At 53.1% G+C, this 26,139-nt stretch overlaps 1 protein-coding gene across 1 annotated transcript; it reads right to left on the reverse strand.

Annotated features, from left to right (window-relative positions):
• LOC133213356 (NADPH--cytochrome P450 reductase) lies at positions 1–25,702 on the reverse strand. Its single transcript, XM_061355554.1, has 16 exons — positions 25,580–25,702; positions 15,753–15,944; positions 9,345–9,393; positions 8,474–8,602; positions 7,731–7,880; positions 6,793–6,917; positions 5,888–5,977; positions 5,619–5,717; positions 5,006–5,122; positions 4,365–4,483; positions 3,179–3,360; positions 2,892–3,041; positions 2,127–2,394; positions 1,284–1,429; positions 1,007–1,092; positions 1–834 (listed from the first exon to the last, which is right to left on the reverse strand). Exons 2-16 carry the CDS (start codon positions 15,929–15,931, stop codon positions 690–692), a joined length of 2,034 nt encoding a protein of 677 aa, XP_061211538.1. The 5' UTR covers positions 15,932–15,944; positions 25,580–25,702; the 3' UTR covers positions 1–689.
• Between the last annotated feature and the right edge of the window lie 437 nt (positions 25,703–26,139).

The following is a 26,139-nucleotide window of genomic DNA, read 5'->3' on the forward strand; positions in this document are numbered from 1 at the left end:
ACACAAAGAGGGGTTTTATTCCAAGGGCAGATGTATTTAAATAATTTAGAGCCATTGGACAGCCTGAAGGAGCCTCTCCACCCCCCCCCCCCCCCCGATTAAATCACAAAAGATGTTAAAATAAAAACAGTATTTATAAAATGACCGTGCACAGCGGGAGGAAGGGGCTGGGCACAGGGGAGCTGCAGGGCCCCTGAGGGCTGAGACCCACCCCCAGACAGAGGGGAGATGAGGCATCCCATCCCCGCTGCAGCAAAGGTGGGCAGCGGGGACTGGAGCAGGGTCCCTGCGGGGTGCTGGTGGCACAGGGCAGTGCCGTGCCCTCACACCAGCCCCACACGGGATAAGGCAGCACTTCATGTTCAGGGCAGGACCCCAGAGCTCCCCCAGCACCATCCATCCCCTCTGCCCCGCATCAGCCGCATCCCTACCTCAGTGCTGGTGCCATGAGGTGCTCCCTGGGTACCAGCAGCACCGCAGCCCCAGCTACCCCCCCTGCCCCTCTCAACCCCATCCACCCCAGGGCACGCACCCTGCCCTGGGGCTGCCATGGCCCAGGAGGGGTTGGGAGTGACACCAGGGTAGCTGCATGCTGGGGACAGCATCACCCACAGCAGCAGCAGGCGAGCAGGCACTTCCCACCTCCCATGGGCCCAGGCTGGGGACCTGTTCCCTCCATGGCCCTGCTCTTAGCTCCAGACATCCAAGGAATACCGGCCCTTTGTCATCAGTTTCTTTACATAGTCCATGGCCTGGGGCTGGCTCATGTTCCCAAACTCAGCCACGATCTCGTAGAAGGTGTTCTGCACATCCCGGGCCATGTTGCGAGCATCACTGGAAGGAAAGGGGACCATGAGGGAGGCATCAGAGCCCCTGTCAGCTCCTGACACCCAAGCAGGGACAATTCCACGCCAACCCATCGCCCCCCACCCTGGACAAGGACAGTGTGACCCTGGTAGCACCGAGTCACCCTCATCAGGAACGTTCTCCCTGCCACCGCACCTACCCGCACACGTAGATATGAGCATTCCCCTCATGAACCAGCTTCCAGATGTTTTCCTTGTTTTTCTTCAGCAAGTGCTGAACATAAACCTGGTAAGAAACAAGGCAGGAGTGAGGCGAGGGGAGCAGAGCCCCCATATCACAGCTAATGGGGAGGTGGGGAAGCCGAGCCCATGGACACGGCTGCACAAGACAGCGGTGGTGCTGGGTGCTCCTATGGCTACAAGGGGAAAGCTCCAGCCCTCAGGGCCTTTCCCCACTGATGGGGAGCAGGGTGGTACCTTCTCAGCCTGGTCCCTGGAGAAGGCGACGTGGAGCTGGGTGAGGACCCCATCCCGCTGGAAGCGGCCCAGCTCCTCACGGTACAGGTAGTCCTCGCGCTCGCGGCGGCAGCCGTAGTACAGCACCGTCTCACCCACCTCTTTGCCTGCAGACACACAGCACCCATCAGCTGCATCCTGCAGCCCTCACCTTCCCCCTCCCCTCATCCTGGGAGACCTTGGAGCAGCTCCAGTGCCTAAAGGGGCTGCAGGAAACCTGGAGAGGGGCTTGGGACAAGGGCCTGTAGGGGCAGGCCAAGGGGAATGGCTTGAACCTGCCCGAGGGGAGACTGAGCTGAGCTCTTAGGCAGAAGCTCTTCCCTGTGAGGGTGCTGAGGCGCTGGCACAGGGTGCCCAGAGAAGCTGTGGCTGCCCCATCCCTGGCAGTGCTCAAGGCCAGGTTGGACACAGGGGCTTGGAGCAAGCTGCTCCAGTGGAAGGGTTCCTTGCCCATTGCAGGGGTTGGAACTGGGTGAGCTTTAAGGTCCCTTCCAACCCAAACCAGTCTGGGATTCTGTGCTTCTGTTCCTGAGGGGAAGCTCGAGACCGATTCCCAGGAGCAAGCACAGAAATGAGTTAAGTGACGGCTGTGGTTATCCAGACACAGCCAGAGAACTGACCCAGGTCTATCTGCCCCCCTCTATGGGCCAGAGGAGCACAGAGCATCCTGAGCTGAGCAAAACCCCTTTGCTGCCGTTCACCCCGCTCTTGGCTAACCCCACGGGTGATGTGCCCAGCACGAGCTGCACCACCCGATGCCACAAAGCACCCTCCTGCAGCAGCTCCGGTCCCAGGGGCACTCACCCTGCTGCTTGAGCCAGGCCCGCTCCTGAATGAAGCCCATGAAGGGGGCGATGCCAGTGCCCGGTCCGATCATGACAACGGGGGTGCTGGGTTTGAAGGGCAGGCGGAACTGCGACTTCCTCACGTACATGGGCACCAGGGAGCTGCTCCCGTTGTCAGTGGGCACCTTGCCCTTGAGCCAGTTGGTGGCCACCCCTTTGTTCACCCGGCCCGTCTTGGTCTCGTACTCCACCGTCACGGCACAGATGTGGATGGAGTTGGGGTGAACCTGCAGGGAATTATGGGGTCAGTGCCAGGCAGAGGCAGCCCCACGGCTCAGTGTGTTCAGGGGGTCAGTTTAACCCAACAAATCAACGCAGACCAAACCTCCCACTGGATCCCATACAGGGCTTCCATCTTGCACCCAACTCATCACAGGACCACTGAGCTCCCCTCAGTAACGCCAACGGCCTCAAGGGCTTCAGGCACAAAGCAAGGAGTGAATTTTGACCAACCCTTAAAGTGCCACCTTGCTTCCAAACCCTGAAAGCAAGGCCTATGGGTGAAGAGGAGGGTGGTGGTATCCAAGTACAACCGGATGCAGCTTGGGATCCTCCGCACCCCCGTGGCAGCTGGGATGATCCCCTCATGCATAGACAGAACTAAAGGTGCCCCTCTCACAGAAAGCATTCCCAGGGTGAGTTCCCCATGTGCAGCCCCCCCCCCATGGCACCGTGGGGCTGCAGCTGAACGGGTCCCTCAGCAGCCTCAGCCCCGCACGCTCACCTTGGAGGAGGAGGCGATGGAGTAGTAGCGGGCTTGCAGGCGGGGCAGGAGCTCACACAGGTGGTCAATGGGGGGGCAGAGCGAGGGCATATCCTGCAGGATGGCCAGGATGTTCCTGCGGGCTTCCACCACCCAGCTGAGGTACAGAGCCTGTGGGCAAAGAGGGCGCACGCATTACAACTGCCCTATGAGAGCAGCAACCCCCCCCAGCTCTCTGCATCCCTTCTGGGGACACCCCAGCACCCAGCTGAGCCCAGCAGCCATGCTGGGAAGGCCTCGGCTCCCACCTTGCCCTCGGGAGCAGACGATGCCATCTTCCGGAGGCGCTCCTGCTCGCTGGGGTCCGTGGCGTACTGAGCCAGCTCATAGAGCACGTTGGTGCGGGGCGGGTTGGTGATGTCCAGGTAGTACGTGAGTGCTGTGCGGTAGGACGTGGGGCAGGGGAAGGGATGCTTCTTATTGGATTCCTCTGGACAGGAGGGAGAGGAAAAGAAACTGGAAGTGAGCAACCGCACGCTGTTATGTCTGGTTTCGTGCCAGCAGATACAGGCAGTGCATGAGAGCTGGAGGTAGAGCAGGGGAACAGGCTTCAGGGAGCCCTGATCCCACATTAAAGCAGCTCCATCTCCAGTGGCCCATTTTGTGTTCCACAGATGCTGCCTGGCAGCTTATCAGCAGAACAGTATACCCTGTGCTCCACCAAGTGGGGCTCCCTGCCCCGAGATGGCCATACACAGAAGCACCCAATAAACTCCAGACCAAGCAGGGTGCCTGTTCTCCACAGCTAATTTGGCTTCACACATTTATGCCTCCTTCAGATCTGGCCTCAAAAGTGTTCTCAGTCTCCTTTGGCCATGGCCAGTTGTGCTCAGAGCCCCCTTGGGAAATGTAAGCACCAGCAGACAAGGCTGGAGCCATCCAGTTCCACAAATGAAATGGTCCATAAGGGACAGGAGCTCCCTTAAAGCTTCTGGGCGACCACATCCAATGCCTCAGGTCAGGCCGCTTCAGGAGCAAGATGGGCAGCAGCTGCCATCTCCCTCCTGCCAGAGGCCAGCTCTGTTGGGAGCGCTACCCAAGAAGAGCTCTTTGTATCAGTACAAGTGCTCCCTGCTGCGCCTCCTCCAAGGGCTGAATAACAGCATCCCAGACACTAAGGTCCCTGTTGAGCGCCGGGGCTGCTGCGGCAGAGGGATGCTCTGGTGGGCTGATGCTCTGTAATTAGGAGCGTGCTGTTGCATAATGTGTTGTTGAATGGCATTTCACAACTGACCCACTTCAGCTGCCTTGCAGCAAGCAGGCTCCGTGCCACTGTTAAAATGCCATGGCATTCTGAGTGGCAACAGGACATCTCTCTCTGCCTGCAGGTGCCCAACGGGACCTGCAGGTGACCTGGCTCCTGCTCTGGTGGGAAGGACAGAGGGCATAGCTGCAGGAGGAGAACTGCAGACATTCAGGGTGATCCATACTCACCATCCAGGTTGTTCAGGGACATGATCGTGTCCAGATTCGTGCCCAGGATGTCACCAATCTGACTGACCAGAGAGGAGTCGTTGGCTGGGTACACAGCCACGTGGTCCCCGGATTCATACCTGGCATGAGAGCAGAAGGAGAGCAGATGAAACTGCTTCCCATCCACCCCAACCTGCTCAGCTGGATAACAAACTGCAAGGGGCAGTAGGACCACATCAAGGTCTGAGCTGCTACACAGTGCCTGCACAATCAGGGATCCCAGTGAGCCACCAGCAATAGCAGAAAGGAGCATCGTGGAATGATGGTTTTAGGAACCAGGGTTTTCACCAGGGGCCTCCAAGATAACAGCAGTTTTTGCTACAGATTTCGATCAGGTCAGACTTCCAGCAGGCACAGCCCAATTCCATGACAGGCAAGGAACAAAGCAGCTCAAAACCTCTGCAGTGCAAGAGCTGGGAGCAAGTCCTCATGTGGGGTGCCTGATATGTGGTACAGAAGCCCAGAGAGGCAGTGGTAAGGGATTATGAGAACAAGGTCCCCTCCTGAAGTGCTGGATGATGCCAGTATCACATCCTTGTTCCCTGCTCCTGGTGCAGACTGCTCCTGCCAACACAGAGGTGCAGTCTCCCATGGGAAGCTACCTGATTTTGGAATTGGAGATGTCCAGCTCCAGATGCATGAGATGCCGCTCTCCACCCTCGTTCAGCTTGCGGTTCTCCGTCACCTGGGCCAGGAAGGGGTTCTTGGCATCAAACGGCCTGGAAGGGAAGACAAGCACCCTCTGGGTTACCCTCCTGCAGGCTCTCAGTGCTGGCTGCATCCAGGCACCTTCCCTCTGCCCCCAGAGCAGGCTCCCCTCCATGTGAGTACAGGGCTGTCCTGGTTTGTGTTTCAAAGCACAGCACAGCACTAAACAAACGATGCTCCTACTGCTACCCAGGGACTGTCACACCCCAAAGAAATACTTCAGGTTGGCCTTACTTTATACAGCTCATCTCCCCACAGCAACAGGGCAAGAACCCGTGGTGCATTTTAGCTAGCCCAGGTGAGGAAGGGCTCTGAGAGCACATGTGAATGCAGCCATCTTCACACAACTTATGGTTCATAACTGGGGAACCTGAGAGCCCCAGTGGCGATCGAAGCCCATTTCTCTTGGGCAGAGACCTCTTCATGGCTGCACTGCAGGAATGACCCTGCTTGCAGAGCGGCTGCTGTTGGGAAGAGCAAGGATCCACTGGGTGGATTGGGACTTACGGCTTCTGGTTCTCATAGCTCTTGAGACGACCCATCTCACCGGTGTAGACCTTGCTCATGTTCACATCCGTGTGCACCACCAGCTCGTACTGCCGGATGCTGGAGGAGGAAGGGGGAAAAGGACAAAGTCAAGCTGGAAATCACAAGGTACAGCTGGAAGCAGCACTTCACAAGTCTGGAGAGGGCAGAGCAGCTCAGGGCTGTGGCACAGTCACAGTCAGAGGTGGGCAATCTCTCCAGCACCCAGAAGAGCCTGCTCCCATACCCACCTGGACTCTTCTCCTGTAGCCTCCACCCCAAAGTGCTCACACACCGCTGGCCAGAACTGCTCTCTCCAGGTGATGAAGTCTTCCTCCAGGCTAGCCAAGGCAAAAGAAAGATTCAATGAGCTGTGACTCACCAAGATCCCTATGGACTCCCTGCCTTCACCATGGGAAAAGGCATTTGCCCCTGGACCCAAGCAGTTTGGTACCTCCCCATGCCCACAGGAGAGCATCTTCAGGTTCCTTGGGAACTGTTGCTATACCAGGCACCCCTCCCTTCACCTACTGTACCAAGGAAGGCTCTGCTACTCAGGTTCATCTTTAACTCATCTCCCCTTTGCCCACTCCTGCCATCAGGTCACCCTCCTTGGAGGGAGATTCCACCATAGCAATGCTTATCGTTCTGTGCTGAGCCTCCCGCACACAGCACATCCCTCCATCAGAACTTGCTGCCCGTCGAGGTAAAGCCCCAGGATGATGTGATTTTCCCAGGTTACACTGCTCCCCACAGAGTGCACCGAGAGAAAAGTCATTGTCCAGGGTGGAAAACTGCTGCCTTCCACCATTAAGCCAACAGTGCACAAAGAAACAGTTTTCCTGCACCACAGGGATGGGTAAGTTCATCCATACAGGCTGGGTTAGCAATGGAGCTGCAGCAGTGCAAGGCAGACTGCAAAGCTGCTTCAGGTATGTAACTATGGTCACTTAAAGGTGATGTGGGATTTTCCAGACACAGGATCCCCTAGGATACTCACAGTGTACAGGGATCTGACTGTGGGTGAGAGCAGACAGACACAAACTCAGAGCCATGTCAGCTCCCTATTGGAGTTTATTGCTGTCTCAGCACTAGAGCCAACTCCCTGCCAAAGCTCCTTCCAACATGCTTTGGCATTCCAAGCCAAGCTACTCACTTGCCATCATCATCTCCCAGACCGAGTTCAAAGATACGCTGGGCTCCAAGCTCTTCCAGTCTCTTATCCACATACTTCCCCATGGCATTGAAGTGCTCGTAAGTCTTGTTCCCCAGCCCAAAGACCTAGAAGGGAACACTGATGAGCATGGAGAAGCAGAGGATTGACTTCTCCCACCCTGTTGGCATCCTCTGACCTGTATCACCCAGCAAAGGATGCTGAAGACAGACAGCAAGCCCTCTCCCAGCTCCCCACTGGCTCTCTGTGGGCCTTGAGGAAGAATCTACCACTGGAGAGTGGCACCAGCACCCCAGGCATGTCAAGAGGTTGCACATAGGAAGGCTGCCTGCACCATCTCCTCAAGGGACCAGTAAGAGCCTGGACACCCATTGCTGTTCCTTGCCTCCCACAAACAGTCCAGCAGATGTTTGCTCACTGCTTTCTATGGAGCAGCTGAATGTCTTCCAGCAGTGGCTTCCCTCCTCACTTGCAGTTATTGTACTGCCTAAGGAATTTGGCTGGGGTTTAGGTGAGGTGGCTGCATCTCAGCCAATTATTCAGCAGAAGCAAAGAGCTCCCTCCACACTGCATCAAGTGATTTCATTTGTGGGGTAAGATCTGGCCCAGGGCTGCTCAATTAGCTCCTGAACAGCAGCAGCAGCCTCTAACTCATTTAGAGACCTTGTATTCAAGGCCTGCTGCCTGTTTGTGGCAAGACACTCCCAGCAAACCCTTGTGATTTAGGGAGTGAAGAGAGTTCTCCGGTACCTGCATCTGAAGCCCCCCGATAGATGTTTGCAAGTGTCCATAAACAGGGACTGCATCTGACACAGGCACAGATACCACGCTGTGCCTTCACCCAAGCCATGTGTGGGCACAGTGGAAGGCTTCTGACTTTGCTACCCAAATACAACATAAACTGGAATGGAGCCACTTACTGCAAACCGGAGACCGGACAAGTCAGCATCAGCCTCCTGCAGCCAGTCATAGAAGTCTTGGGCATTGTCTGTGGGGTCCCCTTCCCCATACGTGGCCATGCAGAACACAGCTAAGGACTTGTCGATCTCAGAGAGGCGACTCAGGTCCGACTGCAGCCAAAGGAAAGAATGAACCCTCAAGGATCCTGCAGTGTGGTTATTGGGCAAGCTTATTCCTACCATACAGCTCTGGTGTGCAGAACAGCACCATGCAATGGCAAGCAGCTGATTACAAACGGGGTTAGGGAAGGCCAAACCCATCCAAAAGCGCAGGGGAAATAAAGGTAACCACTCTCACTGACTGCAAGCCAATGCTTCTACCCCACCAGAAAAAATGATGGGATTTTCCAAAGCTTTAAGGGACCAGGACTGTTGTTTGCTCTGGAAAAACCCACCATGTCAATGCCTCTGTCCAAGACTGCAGCAGTATGGGATCAATGCTAACCACTGAAGGAACACAGTAAGTTTCATGCTGCCAGTGGATGATTCAACTCCCAAACACTCCAGGTTACCTTCCTCTTTCAGTCATATTGCAGCAATCCGTAGCAAGGACCAAGCCCATCTCTGCATCTCTCAGGCTGACCTTTACTTCCCTAAATGACACCACTAAAAGGGCAACTTATCCCTTGGTCAGCCTCCTGCTGGGTTTTTGGGGTTCACTAAAAGGATGCTGCCTATCCTGAGGCTGTTCAGGGTTAAATTACCAAGTCATACTCCTCTGGATCTGCTGCCATGCCCCGCAGGCCGTAGCGATGAGCATCTTTGGAGAGACGGTTGGCAAACTCCTCTGCTGTACCCGTCTGGGAACCATAGAAAACCACTATGTTCCGCCCCTGGAGAGAAGCAGAAATCCCTGTTAAATGGTGGTTATTCATTCAGCAAATGCATGGATGAGCACATCTTAGAGGCAAAGAAAACACCTAGGAACCAGGAGCCCTGCACTACAACCTAAAGGCAAGCAGGAGCCTGTGCTCGTACAGGACTCCCCGCTGGGTTTGTGGCACACAGCCACAAGTGGTATTAAGACCATGACTCTTGTCAACCTCAGAGAGGTGACTCAGATCAAACACCCAAAGTAAAGAACAAACCCTCAAGATCTACCCTCAGCCTCAAGGCTGCAGCGTGACTCCTGTAACAGGGAACTCCCTGGATGAGAAAGGCTCCCAAAGCTCTGGCAAAGTGCCTAAGCACCAGAGCTCCTGCTCTGCCACAGGCCAGCTGCTTTGAAGTGAAACAGGAAATACATCCAGCCCTTGCTTCTTCCTCTGCTTCCTCCTGTGTCCACTCCAGCACAGCCAAAAGCTGCCAGTTCTGGGTGCAACAGCTCCCATTCCAGAGTGAGCCAGTTTAGGAACCAAGCACGCACATGAGCAACAGCCAATGACTTTAAAGTCTCTGCCATTTCCCTCCTGACTTTGATCTCATGTTACTCTCTTGTTGCACCGAAATGTCACTTCAATTTTGGGTGCATGGGTCTGCATCCAAACCAGTCCCCTCTGTGACAGCGAGGCAGAGGGGAAGGAAGGACACGAGCTCCCTTCTCAGCACCCCACGGAGGCAGAGCAAGCAGCTTACCGTCTTCTTCATCTTCTCAATGAAGCTGCTGTCTCTCACCGGAGCTGCTCTGAAAGACAGGAGGAACATCCTTTGAGATGAACGTGTTCATTCTTTAAGGTCAGGAGCAAGCAATTGAAGAAAAGTAGCCCCAGAACTTCAGAACAACTGTCCAAAGTGGTGAGAGTCCCCATCATCTGCTCTTATTTACCCAGGAATGTCCATCACTCAGCTGGGGAGCTGCTTCACACACAACCATGGAGCAGGGTCTCAGAGGTGGAAAGCAGACCCCCTACCCTACCTCCATCAGTAAATCCACAGGCACTCAGCCCTGGGTGTCAGGAATCCTTTCCTCCATCAGAGGTTTCACAGCTGAGCAGGTTACAAGGACCTCACAGAGCTACAATGCATGAGCAGGTCTCCAGATAAACCTCAGGGGGCAACCCACGGTGGGAAAGAAGGGAATGGAGAGCTCCCTGCTTCCCTCACTGCAGCAGCTCAGTCCTGAGCCGTGCCCCCCAGGGCAGATTCCCCAAGCTTGAAGTCAGGCAGGGCTACAATCCAGTTGTTTCCACCCCAAAACCACAGGTCAGACACAAGTCCCAGAGCTGGAGAGCCCTGTGGAGCAAGGGACATAGCTCATCAGACCCACAGAGCCTCAGCAAGGAAGCTGCTGCCTGATGAGGTCCTGCAGGGCTCCCACGCAGGGGTTTCCATTGCCAGCATGGATCTCCAGCACAAAGTGTTTGCTTTATTGCATGGAGGCAGCTTTCTCCAGCTTGGAAGAGGGATAACCCACAGCAGCATCAGTAATACCAAGGCAGAGATTCACCCCGCGATGGCTACTCTGTTAGGTAGGGAGCCAGAAGAGCTCTGCTATCCTAAGCACATCCATGGGTTTCAGAGCACTGGAGTGAAAGTAGTCCAGCTCTAGCTACAGTCACATTAGGTGCTGGGTGTTTTCAAGGCAGGAGGACAAGTGCCAGGAGCTCACTTGCTGTCTTCTCCCCTCTACTGAAGCTCCAGTAGAGGGGATGCAGAACGTGGGACCAGCTCCCGTTTCTCTTTCACAATGCAGGAATGCAAGGCTGGGTGTCCTGTGGGAAGAGAGAAGCCTCCAGGCAAAAAACAAATGGGTTTTGGCTCAGGCCCATGTGAGAATGTGCAGAGCTCACCAACAGCCTCCTAAACTGCAATACAGCTCTGTGGATGCACACAGGGCACACATGCAGAGCAGCAGGGTGGGGGACACTGCAAAGCACACCTTCAAGCATCCCCTTTTACCCAAAGAGATCCAGGAGCTCCGTAACCTGACAGCTCCAAGCACCTACAGCCTCATACAGCACACACGGAAGATGAGCAGCCCATACCCAAAAAGGCCATCCAAGGCAGATGTGCTCCCAGGAGAGCACTGCTTCCCACCCTCCAGTTTGCCCTCTCTGAAGTCACCAGTCTCCCCATGCTGCCATTTGTCCCCTGTTGGGAACAGGGATATCACAAGCATCTGGAGAGCAGCCCCGACACTGCCAATGCTGCCACCAGGATGGGGGCTTGGCAGAGCTGTCCCCCAGCACGCTCACAGGACTCAGCTCTCTCTTCGCTTTTGGCTCCCCAGTGAACATCTTTGGCTCACTGCCCTCTGCAAACGGGACCCAATTAAACCCACTGCTGGGTCAACTGCTAAACAAACTGCTTCTAAAGGAGGGAAAGAAAGTGTTTTAAATCCTTTCAGCAGCTCCCTTTGGAAGGGAAAAGGGTGCAGCACACAGAGCTGGTCCCTTTTCAAAGGAGCAACCCCGCACTGAAGTGTTGTGGCGTGGAACAGTCTGCGGCTCAGACACAGCTGAAATAATGAGTCTGGCTTTTATAAAGGGCTACACAACTCCCTGGAACTGCTTCATCAGAGTGGCTTGAAACTCTGAGCTGCAAAACCACACAGATGCCTGAGACACAAACAACAGACAGGAAAGCTTAGACGTGTGTGTTGAGCAGCGACTGCTCTTACAGCTTAGATAGCTCAGGGTAGCGACTAAGAGAGTCAGAAGGAGGGGTGGAGGAAAGGGGATTAACTCCATTGCATCGAGTTTTTAGCTTGTACAGATGGCCTAGCACAGGGCTGTCTGTCACCTTGGTACCATAAAGAAAGGAAGGAAGTTCCCAACAGCTTAGCAACAATATCAAAAGTGTGCCTCAGCTGAGCACCTCTCCTTCAGAGAGCTCCCATGCTCGTGCCTGCCCTCCTGGAAGCACACGTACATCCAGAAGTGAGAACACAGCCTGGCCATCACACAGAAACTGAGCACTGACAGCAGGGTCCAGCACAGCCTCTCCCCTTCCTTCTCCTCTTGCCCCAGGAGCGAGGGGCACCCCATTCCTCCCAGCTTTGGGGTGGGAAGAGCCACCCTCCGAGCTGGAATGACCCCATCGGGCAGGAACTCACCTCTCCACAGCAGCCTCTTCTTGTGGGGCCGAGTACACACAGCCCATGGTCAGGGCAGGGAAGAGGCAGACAAAGAGTCGCAGGGCAGCCGTGTCTGTCTGCAATGGGAGGTGTGGGGGACGGATCTAACTTAGCTCTGGAGCAACACACGCACAGGCCTTCCCATGCTGCTCCTCCTGGGCTTTAAAGCCAAGTGTCAGCCTTTTGTTAAGGAGAAGAGAGCCGGCACAAAAGGTCCCAGCACGGGTCATAGCAGGAGTGGTCCTGGGCGCTCAGCTCCTCGTGGTGGGGCTCTGGAAGTAACCGAGTGGATCCACAGAGCCCTGAGAAACTCCAACATCTGGCAGCAGTGGCAGAAAGGAATTAGGAGTGGAGAATGAAAGCTCCCAGGATGCTCCGCAGCACACGTCCCGTCCCTCTCCCATCCATCCGCACGGAGCAGGGGGACGGGACACAAAACCCTTCCCCCTGCCCCGTTCCCTTGGAAACGGTTTATATCACAGCTGCTTTTAGATATATTCCGGTTTTGAAAGAGAGGCAAAGCAACGCTGTGGCTGAATGAAGTGATTCCAGACACTGCGTGAGCAACGCCACGGGTAACTATGGCAGTGCCACTGCGGAGGCAGCTCAAAGGAGCTCCTTCTCTTCAGGATCCCATTAAATTAAATTAGAGATGGTCTGCCTCTAACCCACACGCAGGCAGTGAAGAGAGCTAATCAGGCTGAGGAGCTGGAGCAATTCCTGCCACAGGAAGCCCTACAAGCACCAGCGAATGGATTGCTCTATAGCTGTGGAACAGAGATAAGCCAATTTCTGCCCCGAACAATGTTAAGGATGGGGGGAGAAGGGAAGGGGTGACACCCAGCATACCAATGGCCTGTGTCTCCCCAGTCTGCACAACTCCAGGGCGGCCACATGAGACAGGAAAGGAATCTGTGATTGAGAAACACACAGAGGCAAAGAATAAAGCAGAATTCCCCAGCAATGCCTCTATGAGGAATGTGGTGGCCATCGAGAGCTGCTCGCCCTAATGACATCTGCAGAGCAGGCTGCAGGAAGGCTGCTCCAGTGGTTTCAATTAAGCCTGAAAATGGTCACAACAAGAGCAGCTCTGAGTTAGCAGCATCCCCGCCTGCCCATACACCACGTATTACACAACACAGGTACAGGACATCCCGTACGCAGGAAACCTCTGCATGGAATGGGCTCTGCCCCTTCGCTGGGTAACTGCGCAGGAAACCAGCTTTAGATGTAAGAGTGAGGGATCAGCAAGCACCTGAGCTGTGGCTGAACCCAGAGAGGCATTGTTAGGGCAAGGTCATGACTGTTCCTGTGCTGTGCAGGCTGATGGAGCCATGCAGAGCCAATCCAGCCCAGGTGCCATACAGAATAGGGTATTGTGAGCATGCATCTATTCTTCTCTAATCAAGGGCAGCTGCAGCAGCAGCATTTCCTTCACAGACCCTGCTGAGATAATGTGGCTGGATCAAGGCATGCTGCTCCCAAAACCCCAGGAGAGGACTGAGTGTTCAGGTCAAAGGCTCTGCTTGCACTCCCCCACGTTGCAAGCAAACCCACCAAAGCAGCAGCCATGGGGATGTGCCCGAGTTGCTGTTCAGCACTTCTGTTCTGCAGCCTTCCACGGCTGAAGCTGAAGTTGGAGGCCAAAGAGACACAACAGAAACCATCACCCAGCACCACCAGGTAAGGTCTGGGACAGTTTGGAGAGTGAAGGCAGAGCTGCAGAGAATGTGCTGAAGGAAAGCAGCACTTCTTTAGGTTAAGGTTCTCCAGCTGGAGAAAGCCCCACCGAGGGTTCTTTGTCATCATGGGTCTGGAATTGTTTCCCTGCCTGCCCATGGACCAGCTGGCTATATCCACAGTGCTATCCTGTATCTTGCCTATTTGCTTGTTCATCAGAAAGGAAACTCCACCCCAGCCTCAACGATGACAGGAGGGAAGGAAACCCCAGGCTGAACAAGGTTGTTTTCCCCACTTATTTCCCTCCTGCTTCCAAGCATCCCATAAAATAACACTGCAAAAGCTGAAGGAAGTAGCTGTCTCTGCCCCAGAGGATGGATGTGCCACCAGCCACAGCCTTGGCTTATGGGTCCACACTGCCCTTAGACCAAGCTTGCTGCAGTGACCACAGCAGCACCACTTGGACAGAGGTGCTGACCACAGCCGAGTTGCTCCTGCAAGGAGCAGTTGCACAGTGCATCTTCCATGCAGATGGAGACCTCAAGGAGAAAAGAAAGCAAAATGCCTGAGAGTCAGCTCCAAGCCCAAACCTCCAGGCAGTCTCAGATGGAAGAGGTCCTGCAGCAGGACAAGGTGGTAACATACATGCAGCTTCTCCGCAAGGTCACGGCAGCCTCTGGAATTGCTGCATGTGATGGGTGCTGGGTGGAACTGTCCCAAGGACGGGGAGTACAGGAGCTCTCCAAGTCCCTGTGCCATGTCAGGATCTGATTTCAGATGGATAGAGCCACTTCTGAGCTCAGCACAGCACAGCCATGCCCATTACAATCTCCAGAGGCAACTGCACGCACAGATACACACAGCCCTCTCCTGCAGGCTCAAGAGGGAAGGTATCCGACTGATCCAACACAACAAATTCCCAAGGTAAGGCTGAGCAGGCACAGAATACCAGCCTCATGTGCACCCACCAGCACAAGGTCCCACAGCCAGAGACATTGCTCCCTGTTCAAATCTTCCCAAGCCAGAATAGGCACTTCCCATCCTCCTGTGACAGCAGTGTGCAGCCTGCCTGGGAGTTAGCTGTGTCTTACCCCTCCTGTTACCCAGGCACTTCACAACAGACCTGGCATCCCTGACTTGCCTTCAAGCAGAAGGCTCTGCCACCACAGCAGGGCAGAGCAGAAACAATGAGGCCAAACCTGCTCCTTTCCAGTTCTGACCTGAATTACAACACAGGCACTGGGTGATGAGCCCTGTAACCTGAAAGCAGCGTAACCCACTGAGGTAGACATACAGGTCCCAGATAACAGACCACAACTGCTTGCTGTGTTTATGTCCTACACACAGGGTAACAGGAGCATCAATCCCCTCCTGAAACGGGCCTTGGCTTATTACTGAACATCCTCATGTGAGCAGCCTTGCAATACAAACCCAGAGGTTTGACCTTTGCTGTGTGGTTACCTTCTGCAAAGGCCGAATGCTGGAAAGCACAGAGCTGGGCTGAGGCTGGCTTTCTCTGGGGCAAACTGCACGCAGACAGGAAGCAGATCCCATGAGACTGAATGGAAAGGTATTGCACAACACCAGCTCCTACAGCGAGTTTCAAACCTTGTAGTGCTCTTATCAGTGCTCCAGGAGAAAACAGAAGGAATGTGCTAAAAAGTCCAGCAGAAAGCTGGTGTTAAGACAAGGAACCAAAAGCATCCAGATCTCCACCAACATAGCTCGCTCCTGGCCCTAAGCCCTTTGCAGAAGACAGGGTGGAACAGGACTTCTCTCTCTCCAAATCCAGCCTCCTGCTGCTGCAGTAACCTGGCATCTGAGCCAAGCAAGTTCCACGGGAGCTGCCAAGCAGCTCATGCTCAGGAATTATTTCTTCTCTTCACAGCTAAGGGTAGATAAGATTCCTGATAGGAAACCTGCATAAGAGCAAGTCCCCCTTCCTCCAGATTTATCTGACTTTTATCAGGAGACACAGAACAGCCAAAGCAAATCCTTTAGGGTCTGAAATACAGCCAGAGGCTCTCCTGCTTTGCCTTGCTTGGGAAAGGCCCAATACTGATGTGGACCACACGGTGGGGTAAGGCAGAACTCCTGCTCCTCCACAGGGATTTCTGCACTGAGAGGTGAAAACACAGCTCAGCAGGAACATGAGGGGAGAGAAGCCCACTTTGAGACCAGGTCCCCTCACTGGGGCACCTCTGTAACCCATCTGCAGAGCCTCCAAGGCCTCACACCACGATGACAGACCCATGTTCACCCCATGCTGCCCAAGGGTTGTTACTTACACTGCCTGCATCTTGGGGAGGTCTGGCACTTCCTCCTTTTTCTTGCGGAAGAACAGCCAGTAGGTGAGCAGCCCGGTGATGAGGGAGATGAGGAACACGTCTGTCATGCTGAAGAGAGAGTCCTGCTGCACAGTGCTGTCCGACGGGGAGATGTTAGGTCCCATGCTTGCATCTCCCATGATGATCAAAGCACTGTAAGCAAGGAAAACCAAATGAACACCAGCAGTGACACGGTGCCACAGACCACAAGAGCATGAAGGGTCATTCAGAGCATGCTTTTCCACTATACATTTAGTCCTAGGAGTACAAGGCAGCCCCAACAGCTCTTGGGAGCGAGGCTTTCCACCACAATACTGCGAGATCATTTTGCATCCCAAGGTATTTCCCTGTCCCACCAAGCTTTTTCCTTCCCAGTGCATCCATGCTGACCCATCAGAAGTGACTTCTGCCCTCCCTGGGCCAGCAGCCCCACATTTCAGCCACTAATGCACCAGCAAAACTCAGGAGGGACTCAACAGCCAGCCTTTACTAACCCCTTACTCACCACAGAGCCCATGGGGTATGAGTGGGGAAAGACCCAGTCGCCCCACACATCTGGGGCTTCCTCCTTTTTCACAGGGTGATACAATGCCCTGGACTTACTGCTGTGCTTATGAACTGCAAAGCAGGACTGTGGCATGGTACTTCTGTGAGCAACCTCACGTTAGGTCGTTACAACACAAGTGATGAATAGTTCTGATTTCCTACCCACCTCCACATACAGACTGGATTTATCACCCACCTCTTTTTGGGCCTCTGGCTTCCCAGTCCCCTCCACTCTTCCCCAGTTTAACTTACACCTCCTTGAGTTACTCCTTTCTACTTGCCAAGGCAGAGATAAAGCGACTTGTGGCCATACCCAGAGTCTGTGGGAGCACAAAGCTGGCCCCTGACCTTTCCCTGGGAGCCACCCATCATTCCCTCCCTCCCCCTGCTCTGCCAAAGCTCTGCACTCCCCTGACCCTCATCCAGATGGAAGATTATCTTCCCAACGCACAAGGACGCACCGTGGCCAAGCAAACAGATAATCAACTCCAAACTTGATTTGTAAGGGCAAAGTGACTCTCTTCTTGTACTTGGGCACCTCGCCAGCCCAGAAGACCATGGACATTTGAACTTACACACAGAGAAGTGACTCAGAGCTCAGCGTGACTCCGTCACCAGAGAGAAGGGACACGTCCCATGGCTGAGGGTAGAGTTAACCTCTTCAGCAAAGCTGGGCCTGCTGCATTAAAGCTCCCAGACAGCTTTCCTGGGAGGGGTGAAAGAGAAGCAGCGAACTCCAGGCTGTGCCTGTGCTAGGGAATAAACGTGGCTGAAGTGATGCTAACGCAGTCAGGAGCTGGGGAGAAAAGGGAATGTGATGCTTATGGAGTCCTAATAGGAGACAGCAGGTAAGGTCTTCAGCAAAGAACCACCCCTTGTTGTTACCTCCCCAAAGTCCAGCCCTAGAGAACATGAAGCACTCTGCCACAGGCCAGCGGCTATAGAAGGCAGCCCTAAGGAGCACAGGGAGAAGCCCACAACCACCTGCAGTGATCATGGGTGGGCTGCTGGGTACTTCTGCAACTCAGCTAGTTCTTAACGTCAAGTTTAGTTCTTAAACCTCCAGTTTAGTTCTTAACGTGAAGTTTAATTCAGTGGAGAACTTGGCAAATGACTGCACTACAAAGGGCACCAAAACCCTACTGCAAAGCTTCCCATTCGCTTCCCAGGGATAACATTAAGCAAGGGGGTTAAGAGAAAAATGGGAGTGATGCAACTGCAGAAGAGCAAATTGCTCATTCCTCTCCATCAGGTCAGCCTGCCCTCCCTCCTCGCTTTCCAATGCTGCATCTCTGAGCCAAGCAAGAGCTGGGAGTTCTTTCCGTACAGCTGCAGACTAAACTGTTAGTTAAAGCCTCCACAACTGGAGCTTCATTGCCAGCAAGGCACAGCTCCCAGTAAGGTCTCTCTCCTCCTCCTTATTCAGTTCCAGTAAATCACTAAGGAGCTGGTCCAGCAACTGACACCAAGGGAATGCACCAGTGGGGGGAAAAGCGTTGCTGGTTTATTGCCTTCATTCCCTATTGCAGTATTACAACAAGCAAGACTCCAGAGGCTGACAAAGCCCACCCAGAGCTGGTTTTGGGCAGGAGCTGCATCCCTTCCCTTCCAAGCACCAAATCCAGCACTGGCAGCAGCCAAGCCCCAGGAAAGGCTCCTTGCACAGAGCACAGCAGCATCCCTTGTAGCAAACTGCACATGGAGGAGAGTTTCAAGCTAGACACATCTTTAGTGAGCCAGACTGGGGTGGAACGGGTACAGGCTGCATACGCACAGCAATTCCCTTACACAGGGTGAGAGAAGGAGTTCATGGGCTCATGAGCAAGGCAAGGGCTCCATCTCCCATCAGAAGGGCATTGCTCTGCCCAAAGCAGCAGAGCTCCTGGGGACAAGCAGCAGCCAGGAGGGAGTTTGCTTCACCAGGTGGTCTGCCCTCCCAAGCTGTGATGCCTTGGAAAGGGGCAGCCTTGGGAAGGCAGCTCCAGGAACGCAGTGTGGACACACATGGGAGAAAGCTGCACTGTCTCCTGGCCTTCACCACACTGCAGCTCTCCAGCACTTCAAAGGGGAAGCCTACAGCTGCCAGACCACCCATGGCTTGCTCCCTTCAGCCAGAGGGAAGAGCACCGTGTCTGCAGGCCTATGGGACTGGTGCATGGACCAGAGTCTTGCCTTCTCTCTTCATTCACAAGTCTCCATAACGTACAGGTCATATACGAACCTCTAATCCTGGAAGGAAATACAGTGACACAAGAACTGCTTTAGTTTTGACAATGGGCTCCATCTGGTCCTGGACATGTAGTTACTCAAGTCCTATACCCAAGCTACAGAGGTAGGAAGGTGTTTGCTTAGATACAGCAGGAGAAAGGCAAAGGATATGGAATGAGACCTCGCATCTGCTCTCATAAAGGGTTGCCATAACTGAGGGACTATTTAACTCGCTTCCCCCAGCACAGGAAGGCTATTCCTCTATTTCTCTCACCTTATCTAGTTGGCTGTAGCAATTATTTGCCTGAAGTTCACTGCAGTTCAAATACATGTCCTTTTCTAGCTTCCAGTGAAAAGAATCCTGACTCTTACTGAGAATACAGCTATCCTGGAACTCCTGCAGCCCCCGACAGAATCAGACCAACAAATGTATGATGCAGAAGTAAAAGTTCCCCTGACATCAGTTTTAGGGGTAGTTATTTTATCCCTAATGTTTATTCTATCTCTAATCAAGGTAAGACAAGTTTCCATTTCCTTTTTAAGTCACGGCTCCAGTTCTTGGATCCTTGCTGATGCACACAGTACCTGGTGTAAAGCCATCAGTCTCCGACAAGGTATGAGGCTTCTATGTCACACAGAAAAGCCATACAAACACAGAATGGTTTGGGTTGGAAAGGATCTTAAGATCATCCAGTTCCAATCCCCTGCTATGGGCAGGGACACCTCACCCTAGACCATGTTGCACAAGGCTCTGCCCAACCTGGCCTTGAACACTGCCAGGGATGGTGCATTCACCACTTCTTTGGGCACCCATTCCAGTGCCTCAGCACCCTCACAGTAAAAAGCTTCTTCCTTATATCCAGCCTGAACTTGCCCTGTTTCAGTTTGAACCCATCACTCCCTGTCACAACACTTTGAAAGATGACAATGAAGCCACACTATTTTAGCGCAGCTTTTCACCCTCTGAATGCACCTTTACTCATGTGAAGTTGCTTAATACACAGCAGCTGACAATCACAGGGACCCTCTCTGCACACCTCCACGCTACCAGACACATGCACTCCCTTGTCACATTAAAAACATGTACTTCTAACTCCCATGCCCACCTCTGAAGGCCTGGAAGCACTGTCCGTGCCAAGCATCCTCAAATCCCCCACCAATTCCATATAGCCTAAAGCTGCTATCAGGTCTCAGGGTTAAAAAACATTACAATAGAAATATAGTATTACAACAAACAAGACAGAATGAGGAGTGCCCCAACAGCCAAGGGGTCAGCAACATGAAGAGATCTATTCTTCCCCTCTCTCACACACAGCTGACAGCAGCATCAGGAGATAGGGCAGCAGACAGGCCCAAAAACATGCTGGAGCACAGCATCACCAACACAGAATGTGGCTGGGAGGGCTCCCTCTCTGCCAGTCACACTGTACTGACCAAACAGCCTTGGCTCTGAAGCTGAGCTGGGCAGGAAGCTGGGACTTTGTTCTGTATGTCACGTCTGTGATGAGCTTCAAGTATCTTGGGACGATTTCACTTCCCACTTCCAGACCAGGACTGTGACTCTTGCTCCAAAACTGAGTGACCAAGCTCTGTGCCACCATAACCCTCCTCTCATGAGAGGAAAGGAGAAGGAAGACTGCTGACCAAGCACAGCCAAGGCTGCTCACTGACCCCTGGGCTCCAGCTGATCACAGCCTGTAGCACCAAGAAGCTCCAGTGTTGAACTGAGAGGAACCCACACACGCAGAGATAGGCACGAGTCCCACTGTGCCCTATGGATGCTGCCTGCCCTGGCACAGGGCAGCACGGAGGCTGCACCCCCATGTCCTAGGCTCCTGAGCTTATCCAAACAGCCAGAGTTTTCCCAGCAGGAACCGGGCAGCATCAGCGCCCTTTGGACACCTGCAGATAAACACAGGAGCTGCAGGCACAAGCTCTATCTTGCAGTATGTGCAGGGAAATATCAGTGATGAACCAATGACAAACCCATGCAGTGCCATCCATCACCCTCTGCCCAGCACTCACACTGCTGCCAGGGAGCTCAGCAGGGCACTGGCAGCCAAACTGGCCCCAGCCCACAGCAAGGTCCAGGCTGTCCCAGCTAAACGCTTATAGGGACACCACATAGGTGGTGTGAAGTCAAACCATGCCTGCAGCAATGAGCTCCCCTTGGGTCTCACGGCAACACCATCACACTGCACGGAGCGCCCAGTCCCTTGCCACCCACCCAGCAGCAACACTCACCACAGGACCTCCTTCCAGTCCCTTGTAAGCGGGAATCCATGCACAAGGCACCACCACATCCAACAGCAACACACCCTCAAAAAGCCAGTGGCTCTTTCAGACAGGCTTTCTCCAGTGCAGGCTTCCAGCAGTATCCTGCACAAGGCACCAGGGAAGGGACAAAGGGGTACTGCTGGCAGAGCTGACTTGGCAGGGCACCCTTCTTGCTCTCCACAGCCACATGATGATGACCCTCATGGCACTGACTCAGCACATGCACTGCATTAGCAAGCAAAGCACCAGCATCACTGTCACGGTTTCCAGCACTGGGAGCTCTGTGTGGTTGAGGATGTCAACATTACCATGAGATCTGCCACAGACACCTTTTGGATCAAGAAGGACCGACCCAAATTCCCTAGATGTACATGGGTGACATAACCAGACCTCCCTTCTCACCATGAGCCTTGTCTGCCCCAGGGATGAGCCCTCCTCTTGTGCTGACAGTTCTTGCACAGGACCATGGCACAACACAGACCAGGGACATGAGAAGAAGCCTTAGAAAAGCTCAGTTTTAAACCAGCAGTCAGTTCTTTTCACTGGCATCACAGCACAGCCCTTAAAACAGCTTCAGGACAGAGGGGAGACAAGCAGACAACGCAAATGGGAACTCCTTATCTTTGAACAGCACTGACCTGCAGCCCGAGCTTTAGAAACCATGGCAAAATGAGAAGGCTGTGAATAGAAATGAACTAAAACACCTGGGAGGTGAAAGAAAACCACTCCTGAGCCCTCTCACAGGTCTCTACTCCTGTTCACAGCACCTCCAATGCTTGTGGAGAGCTCACACAGACAGCAGCACCATAGAATCATAGAACAGTTAGGGCTGGAAAGGACCTTAAGATCATCCAGTTCCAACCCCCCTGCCATGCAGTGAGCTCCCAGTGCTCTGCACAGCAGTGGCAGCACAGGAAAAGGAAGAGCCTTGCTTACAAAGAGGAATTCAGTCTTGTGACCAGCACAGGGTTGTCTTCTTTCACCCACTAAAGATGCAAGGCAGGCAGGTTATTGACACATGTCAGGAAGAGGAGCCCCACAAGACCATGAGGGAAGGGGAGAGGCAGCAGCAAAGAGAGCAGGGCTGTGGTGGAGATGGCATTCCTGCCCTGGTTCCTGGGCCCTGTCTCTTCCAAATCCACTGCAGTGACGACTTTCCTGTGTGGTATTAAGCCAGGAGACCCCTGTAGCAAAACCAGATCTTCTCTCATTCCTCTTCGGGTATGAATGCAACTGATTGGAATGAAAAATTGTTTATATCAGCCCGTGCCAAGCCTTGGCAAGTCTCAAATTACCTCTTTTTTCTCCTCCTTTTTAGTAAAAGGAGACCTGGCAAGAAAAGTGGCCCTTTCCAAACCAAAGCTGGCCACTGAAGCAGGCGCTCAGATCCAGGTTGTTTAACATTGCCTCCAACAGCCCCTGTGTTAGCCTTTTCTCTGCAGAGACATCACATTCCCCATCAGTAAGATCTGGCTGTGCTTGGTGTGGTCCATGCAGGCTCCCTGCTTTGGGTGGGCTCACCCCTGAGGGGCTGTGCTGAGGAGGGCAGGCAGGGAAGGAGACCTCAGGGCTTCCTCAGCCCATCAGCCTCAGTTCAACCACTGTGAACCGGGGTGGCCATTGCACACAGCGTGCTTTCCTCATCACAGTGATAACAAGCAGTGACCCAGGGCTCATTTCTCCAATGCTACAACATCAAGGCTTGGCTTTCACTAGAGATGAAGGCTCACTACACCTCGCACTTCCCCATCGCTTTCTTTCCCCAACACATCCCACAAGTTCCCATTAACAGGCTCAATAAAGGGTGGAAAGCAGCAGAGTCTCTCTCACACAACAGTGGGAAAGTGCCTTTCCACCCCATGCTTCCACCCACTCAGAACCCCCAATCTAAACAGAGCAGCACCTTGAGCACAAGGGTAAGAAACACAAAAGCTGGGGGCAGTGGCTGTGAAACGGAACAAACCACTCTTGCTGTGCAAGGTCTCTCCTAACCAGACCTTGACACACCAGCTCAGACAGCAGCACACTGCCTATTTTAGGCAGGAGACAGATGCAGAGCATGCATCAGTCTGGAGCTTGAAATATTGCATATTTGAGCTTCCACTGTCACACGTGGACTTGTTTCTGGCCAGTAGGTCCGATTCAAGGACAGCAGAGCAGCTGGAAAAGCAAAGGAAGAGAACAACAAGGAAATATTTTACTGAGGCCGAAAGCAACTCTATGGGGATGTCAAGGGGGGGCTATTGCAGAGAGCCCAGTACACTCAACCAAAGGACTTAAGGCATTATCCATCACAAAAATGAATTCAAACTTGCCAAGCTGCCTTAAAAGAAAGCAACCTAGAATTACTGAATTTGCACACTTCGGTTCACCAGATAAAAGCCTGTCTTTCTACCTTCAAACAAGGACATGGGTCATCCCATCAGCTTAGGGACCTGGACACCTTTCTTCACACAGATCAACAGGAGCCAGCACTGAAAAACAAGTGTTCAGGGTTACACAACCACCAACACCTGAGAAGAGCAGGTAAAGTGAATCTCCTGCTAACTAATGCTGTTACCAGCCTCTACTCCCAGGGAGGAACAAAGAGCTCCATGCTTCAGGTATCACTTGAAAGAGGAACAGGGGTCTCAACACCACCAATATCCAGGAGCTGGGATAATGCTGCAGGAGTTACAGACCACTCTGTTGCCAACTACCATGGGCAATACTCAAACCAACCATGCAGAAGGCCATGGGTTCATGTGACAAGCTATGGCTTTGCCTGCAGCCACTACAGGGAGGGGACACCTCAGGGTTGGTAGCCATAGACTTTGACCTCTTGCACCAGGAGGATTTTGGACAGCAAAATCCCATAACACTGCTCTTGTGTAGGATGTTTCCTTTGAAACTCAGAGCTGGGAGAGCATCTGAGGCACATGGTTAAATACTGATGCAAAGGTATTTAATTGTAAAGATCTCCAACCAGAACAGCATGCTTTGGGGATTTACTTAGAGAAAACCAAGCACTGTTTGTATAAAACTGGGACACTGTGTTTGTAATATAGCTTTCCACTGAGGATGCAGGAGCTTTTCAGATGTTACATGCCTGTATCCTACGGTGCTGTGCAGGAATTACTATGAGATGTAAGGATCGTGTAGTAACTCAGTAAGAGAGTTGTCCTCTTGGTCCCAGACCCAGATCCACATCTGGCCCACCCTATTAGAAGGGAGTGCAGTCACCTATGAACCTCCCTGCCTGCTATGGGTAAGGCAACCTGAGCTACCTTTCACCTTTCTGACCATTGGTGAAATACAACTCCCCAGCTCCCTGCAATCACACCCAGTCAGGCGCACCAGAACATCAATCCTGTACCCAAAGCAGATGTTCCTGTGCCAGAAAGGGACACAGCCCACAGGACAACAGAGAAGTCAGGCAGGGAATAAGCAAGGTCACAGGCTGAAAGGCTGACCTCGAGTTGCAAAAGCCACAGCTCTTCAACTCCACACTCCCAGTACGGTCAACCTAGGCAGAAGATACTCAACACACGCTTTTCCTTTCCCTTTGTAAGGCAGTCTGCTCCTCTTACCTCCAGCAGTTATGCACACAGCCCTGTTACACAAGCAGGGCTTGCACAATCCTTGCAGGCATTTTATCAGCTCGCTCTTCCAAAGTTTGGAGCTAAAATGAAGAGATGCTAGCAGTGACCCACGAAAGCAAGTCAATGGATGTGTTCCGCAAGCAACCACGCAGCGAGATCCAGCATTACCTGCCAGCTACCACAGAGAGAGAGCTACCAACAACCTCAGCTGGTTACTAAACCTTTCCTTGCACACAGCACAGAGCCAGATCTGCCAAGGAGAAAAACCCAACCTCATCTTCAGCTCTGAACCCCTCCATCTCCTACCCCATACATTGAGAAAGGAAAGGAAAATCAGTCAATAACTCCGTTCCTTGCAGAGGAATAACTGGAGGTGCAGACACAGCTGATGACTAAGCAAGACTACTACAGCAATCTGCCACCACAGGTCAAACTCAGCCACTCTTTGGACTTGTGGTCCAGGAGAAGCCACTGGAGCAAAGCACAGAAGTGCTCCTCTTCCAATCCTTCTGGATTCCATAAGCAATCTGCAGCCACAGCTGACTTGAATGTTTACCTGGGGAAAGGAGCAGCCTGTAATTATTTGTCCTGATAGATGAAATTTCAGACTATAAAGCCCCAATCTTGGCAGAGGTGTGCCTGACACTGCAGGGCTCGTGACTCACCCTCAACAATCGCACGTAGAGAGTAATCTCACCGCTCGGATCAAATGATCACATTGGGAAAGCAACTTATGCAAGGTCTGTGAATTGTGGTTTTAAAGGTAGGAGAGCCCGCATCAGGAACCTGAATAAAGTCCACTCAGTAGAGGTAACCACCAGGTGGCTTTCTCTATACCCCAAGAAGGGATGGGAGAAGGTGGCAGGAGTGCAGATCCGAGCAGGAAAACCTTTTCCCCAGTGCTCCAGGACTGAGCAAACACTTTATGTTGGCTGCACCACAACAGCCAAAGGAGAGAGTAAAGATCAAAGGGGATCTCAATTTGGACACAGTTCCACACACTTTTCCTGTGGGTGCACTGGAGAGAGACCATCAATCCATCTCTGGAAAGAGACCATCAGGAGCGCATCCTGTGGGTGCCCTGGGTAAAGAGACCATCACTCCCAACCACCCTCCCGAACCCAGCTGCACCCACAGATGCTCCACAACCTGCAGTGCTCCAAAGGAAGAGGTTACCTTGCACCTACGGTTCTGCAAGCTGATGGGGGCTGTGAGCTCCAGCACGAAGGGTGGTGGCAGCAGGGAAAGCCTCCTCAAGACAAGCAGCTTTGGTTGTGTGGCCCCGTTGAGCTCCTCCAGCTGCTTAGGAAGAACCAAAATCAGAGCTGCAGAACACACTTACTTGCTCAACCCTGGCTACCCAGAAGGAACCACCCCAGTGGTTACTGAACTGAACAGTAACTGCAAAGCAATGACAACACAAGAGGTTTTACAATGCACAATTAGTGTGGGACTAATTAACAGAGGGCGAAAACAACTGTTTGACACTACCTCATCCTTCCTGCCCTTTCTTCTCCAAGGTTTTCACACTAGAAGGTTAAACGGAAGTGCTCAGTTGTGACAGTCTTTTCTCTCCCTGTACAGCCACTACTCTCCCTACTTCTTCCCTGCCTTTTCATATATAGCTCTTGTGCACCACCATGTCCACAGGGAACACAGAGGGTTCTCGGAGTCCACTCTTTGCCATGCACATCCTGTTTCAGTGCAACCAAACAGCACAAGATGCACCTGAAGGA

The sequence above is a fragment of the Neopsephotus bourkii genome, unplaced genomic scaffold, assembly GCF_033783945.1.
Source record: "Neopsephotus bourkii isolate Nb327-2 ecotype Australia unplaced genomic scaffold, CSIRO-AGI_Nbou_v1 NB_804, whole genome shotgun sequence".
In the NCBI taxonomy this organism is placed as follows: domain Eukaryota; kingdom Metazoa; phylum Chordata; class Aves; order Psittaciformes; family Psittacidae; genus Neopsephotus; species Neopsephotus bourkii.

Bases quoted from the DNA above. Each gene is read 5' to 3' on its own strand.
- LOC133213356 (XM_061355554.1), bottom strand. From the start codon at position 15,931: ATGGGAGATGCAAGCATGGGACCTAACATCTCCCCGTCGGACAGCACT. The intron at 6,918-7,730 runs GTAAGTGGCTCC...GTTCCCTTCTAG, and splicing joins TGTCCGGTCTCCGGTTTGCA to GTCTTTGGGCTGGGGAACAA. The intron at 835-1,006 runs GTAGGTGCGGTG...CTTTCCTTCCAG, and splicing joins GCTCATATCTACGTGTGCGG to TGATGCTCGCAACATGGCCC.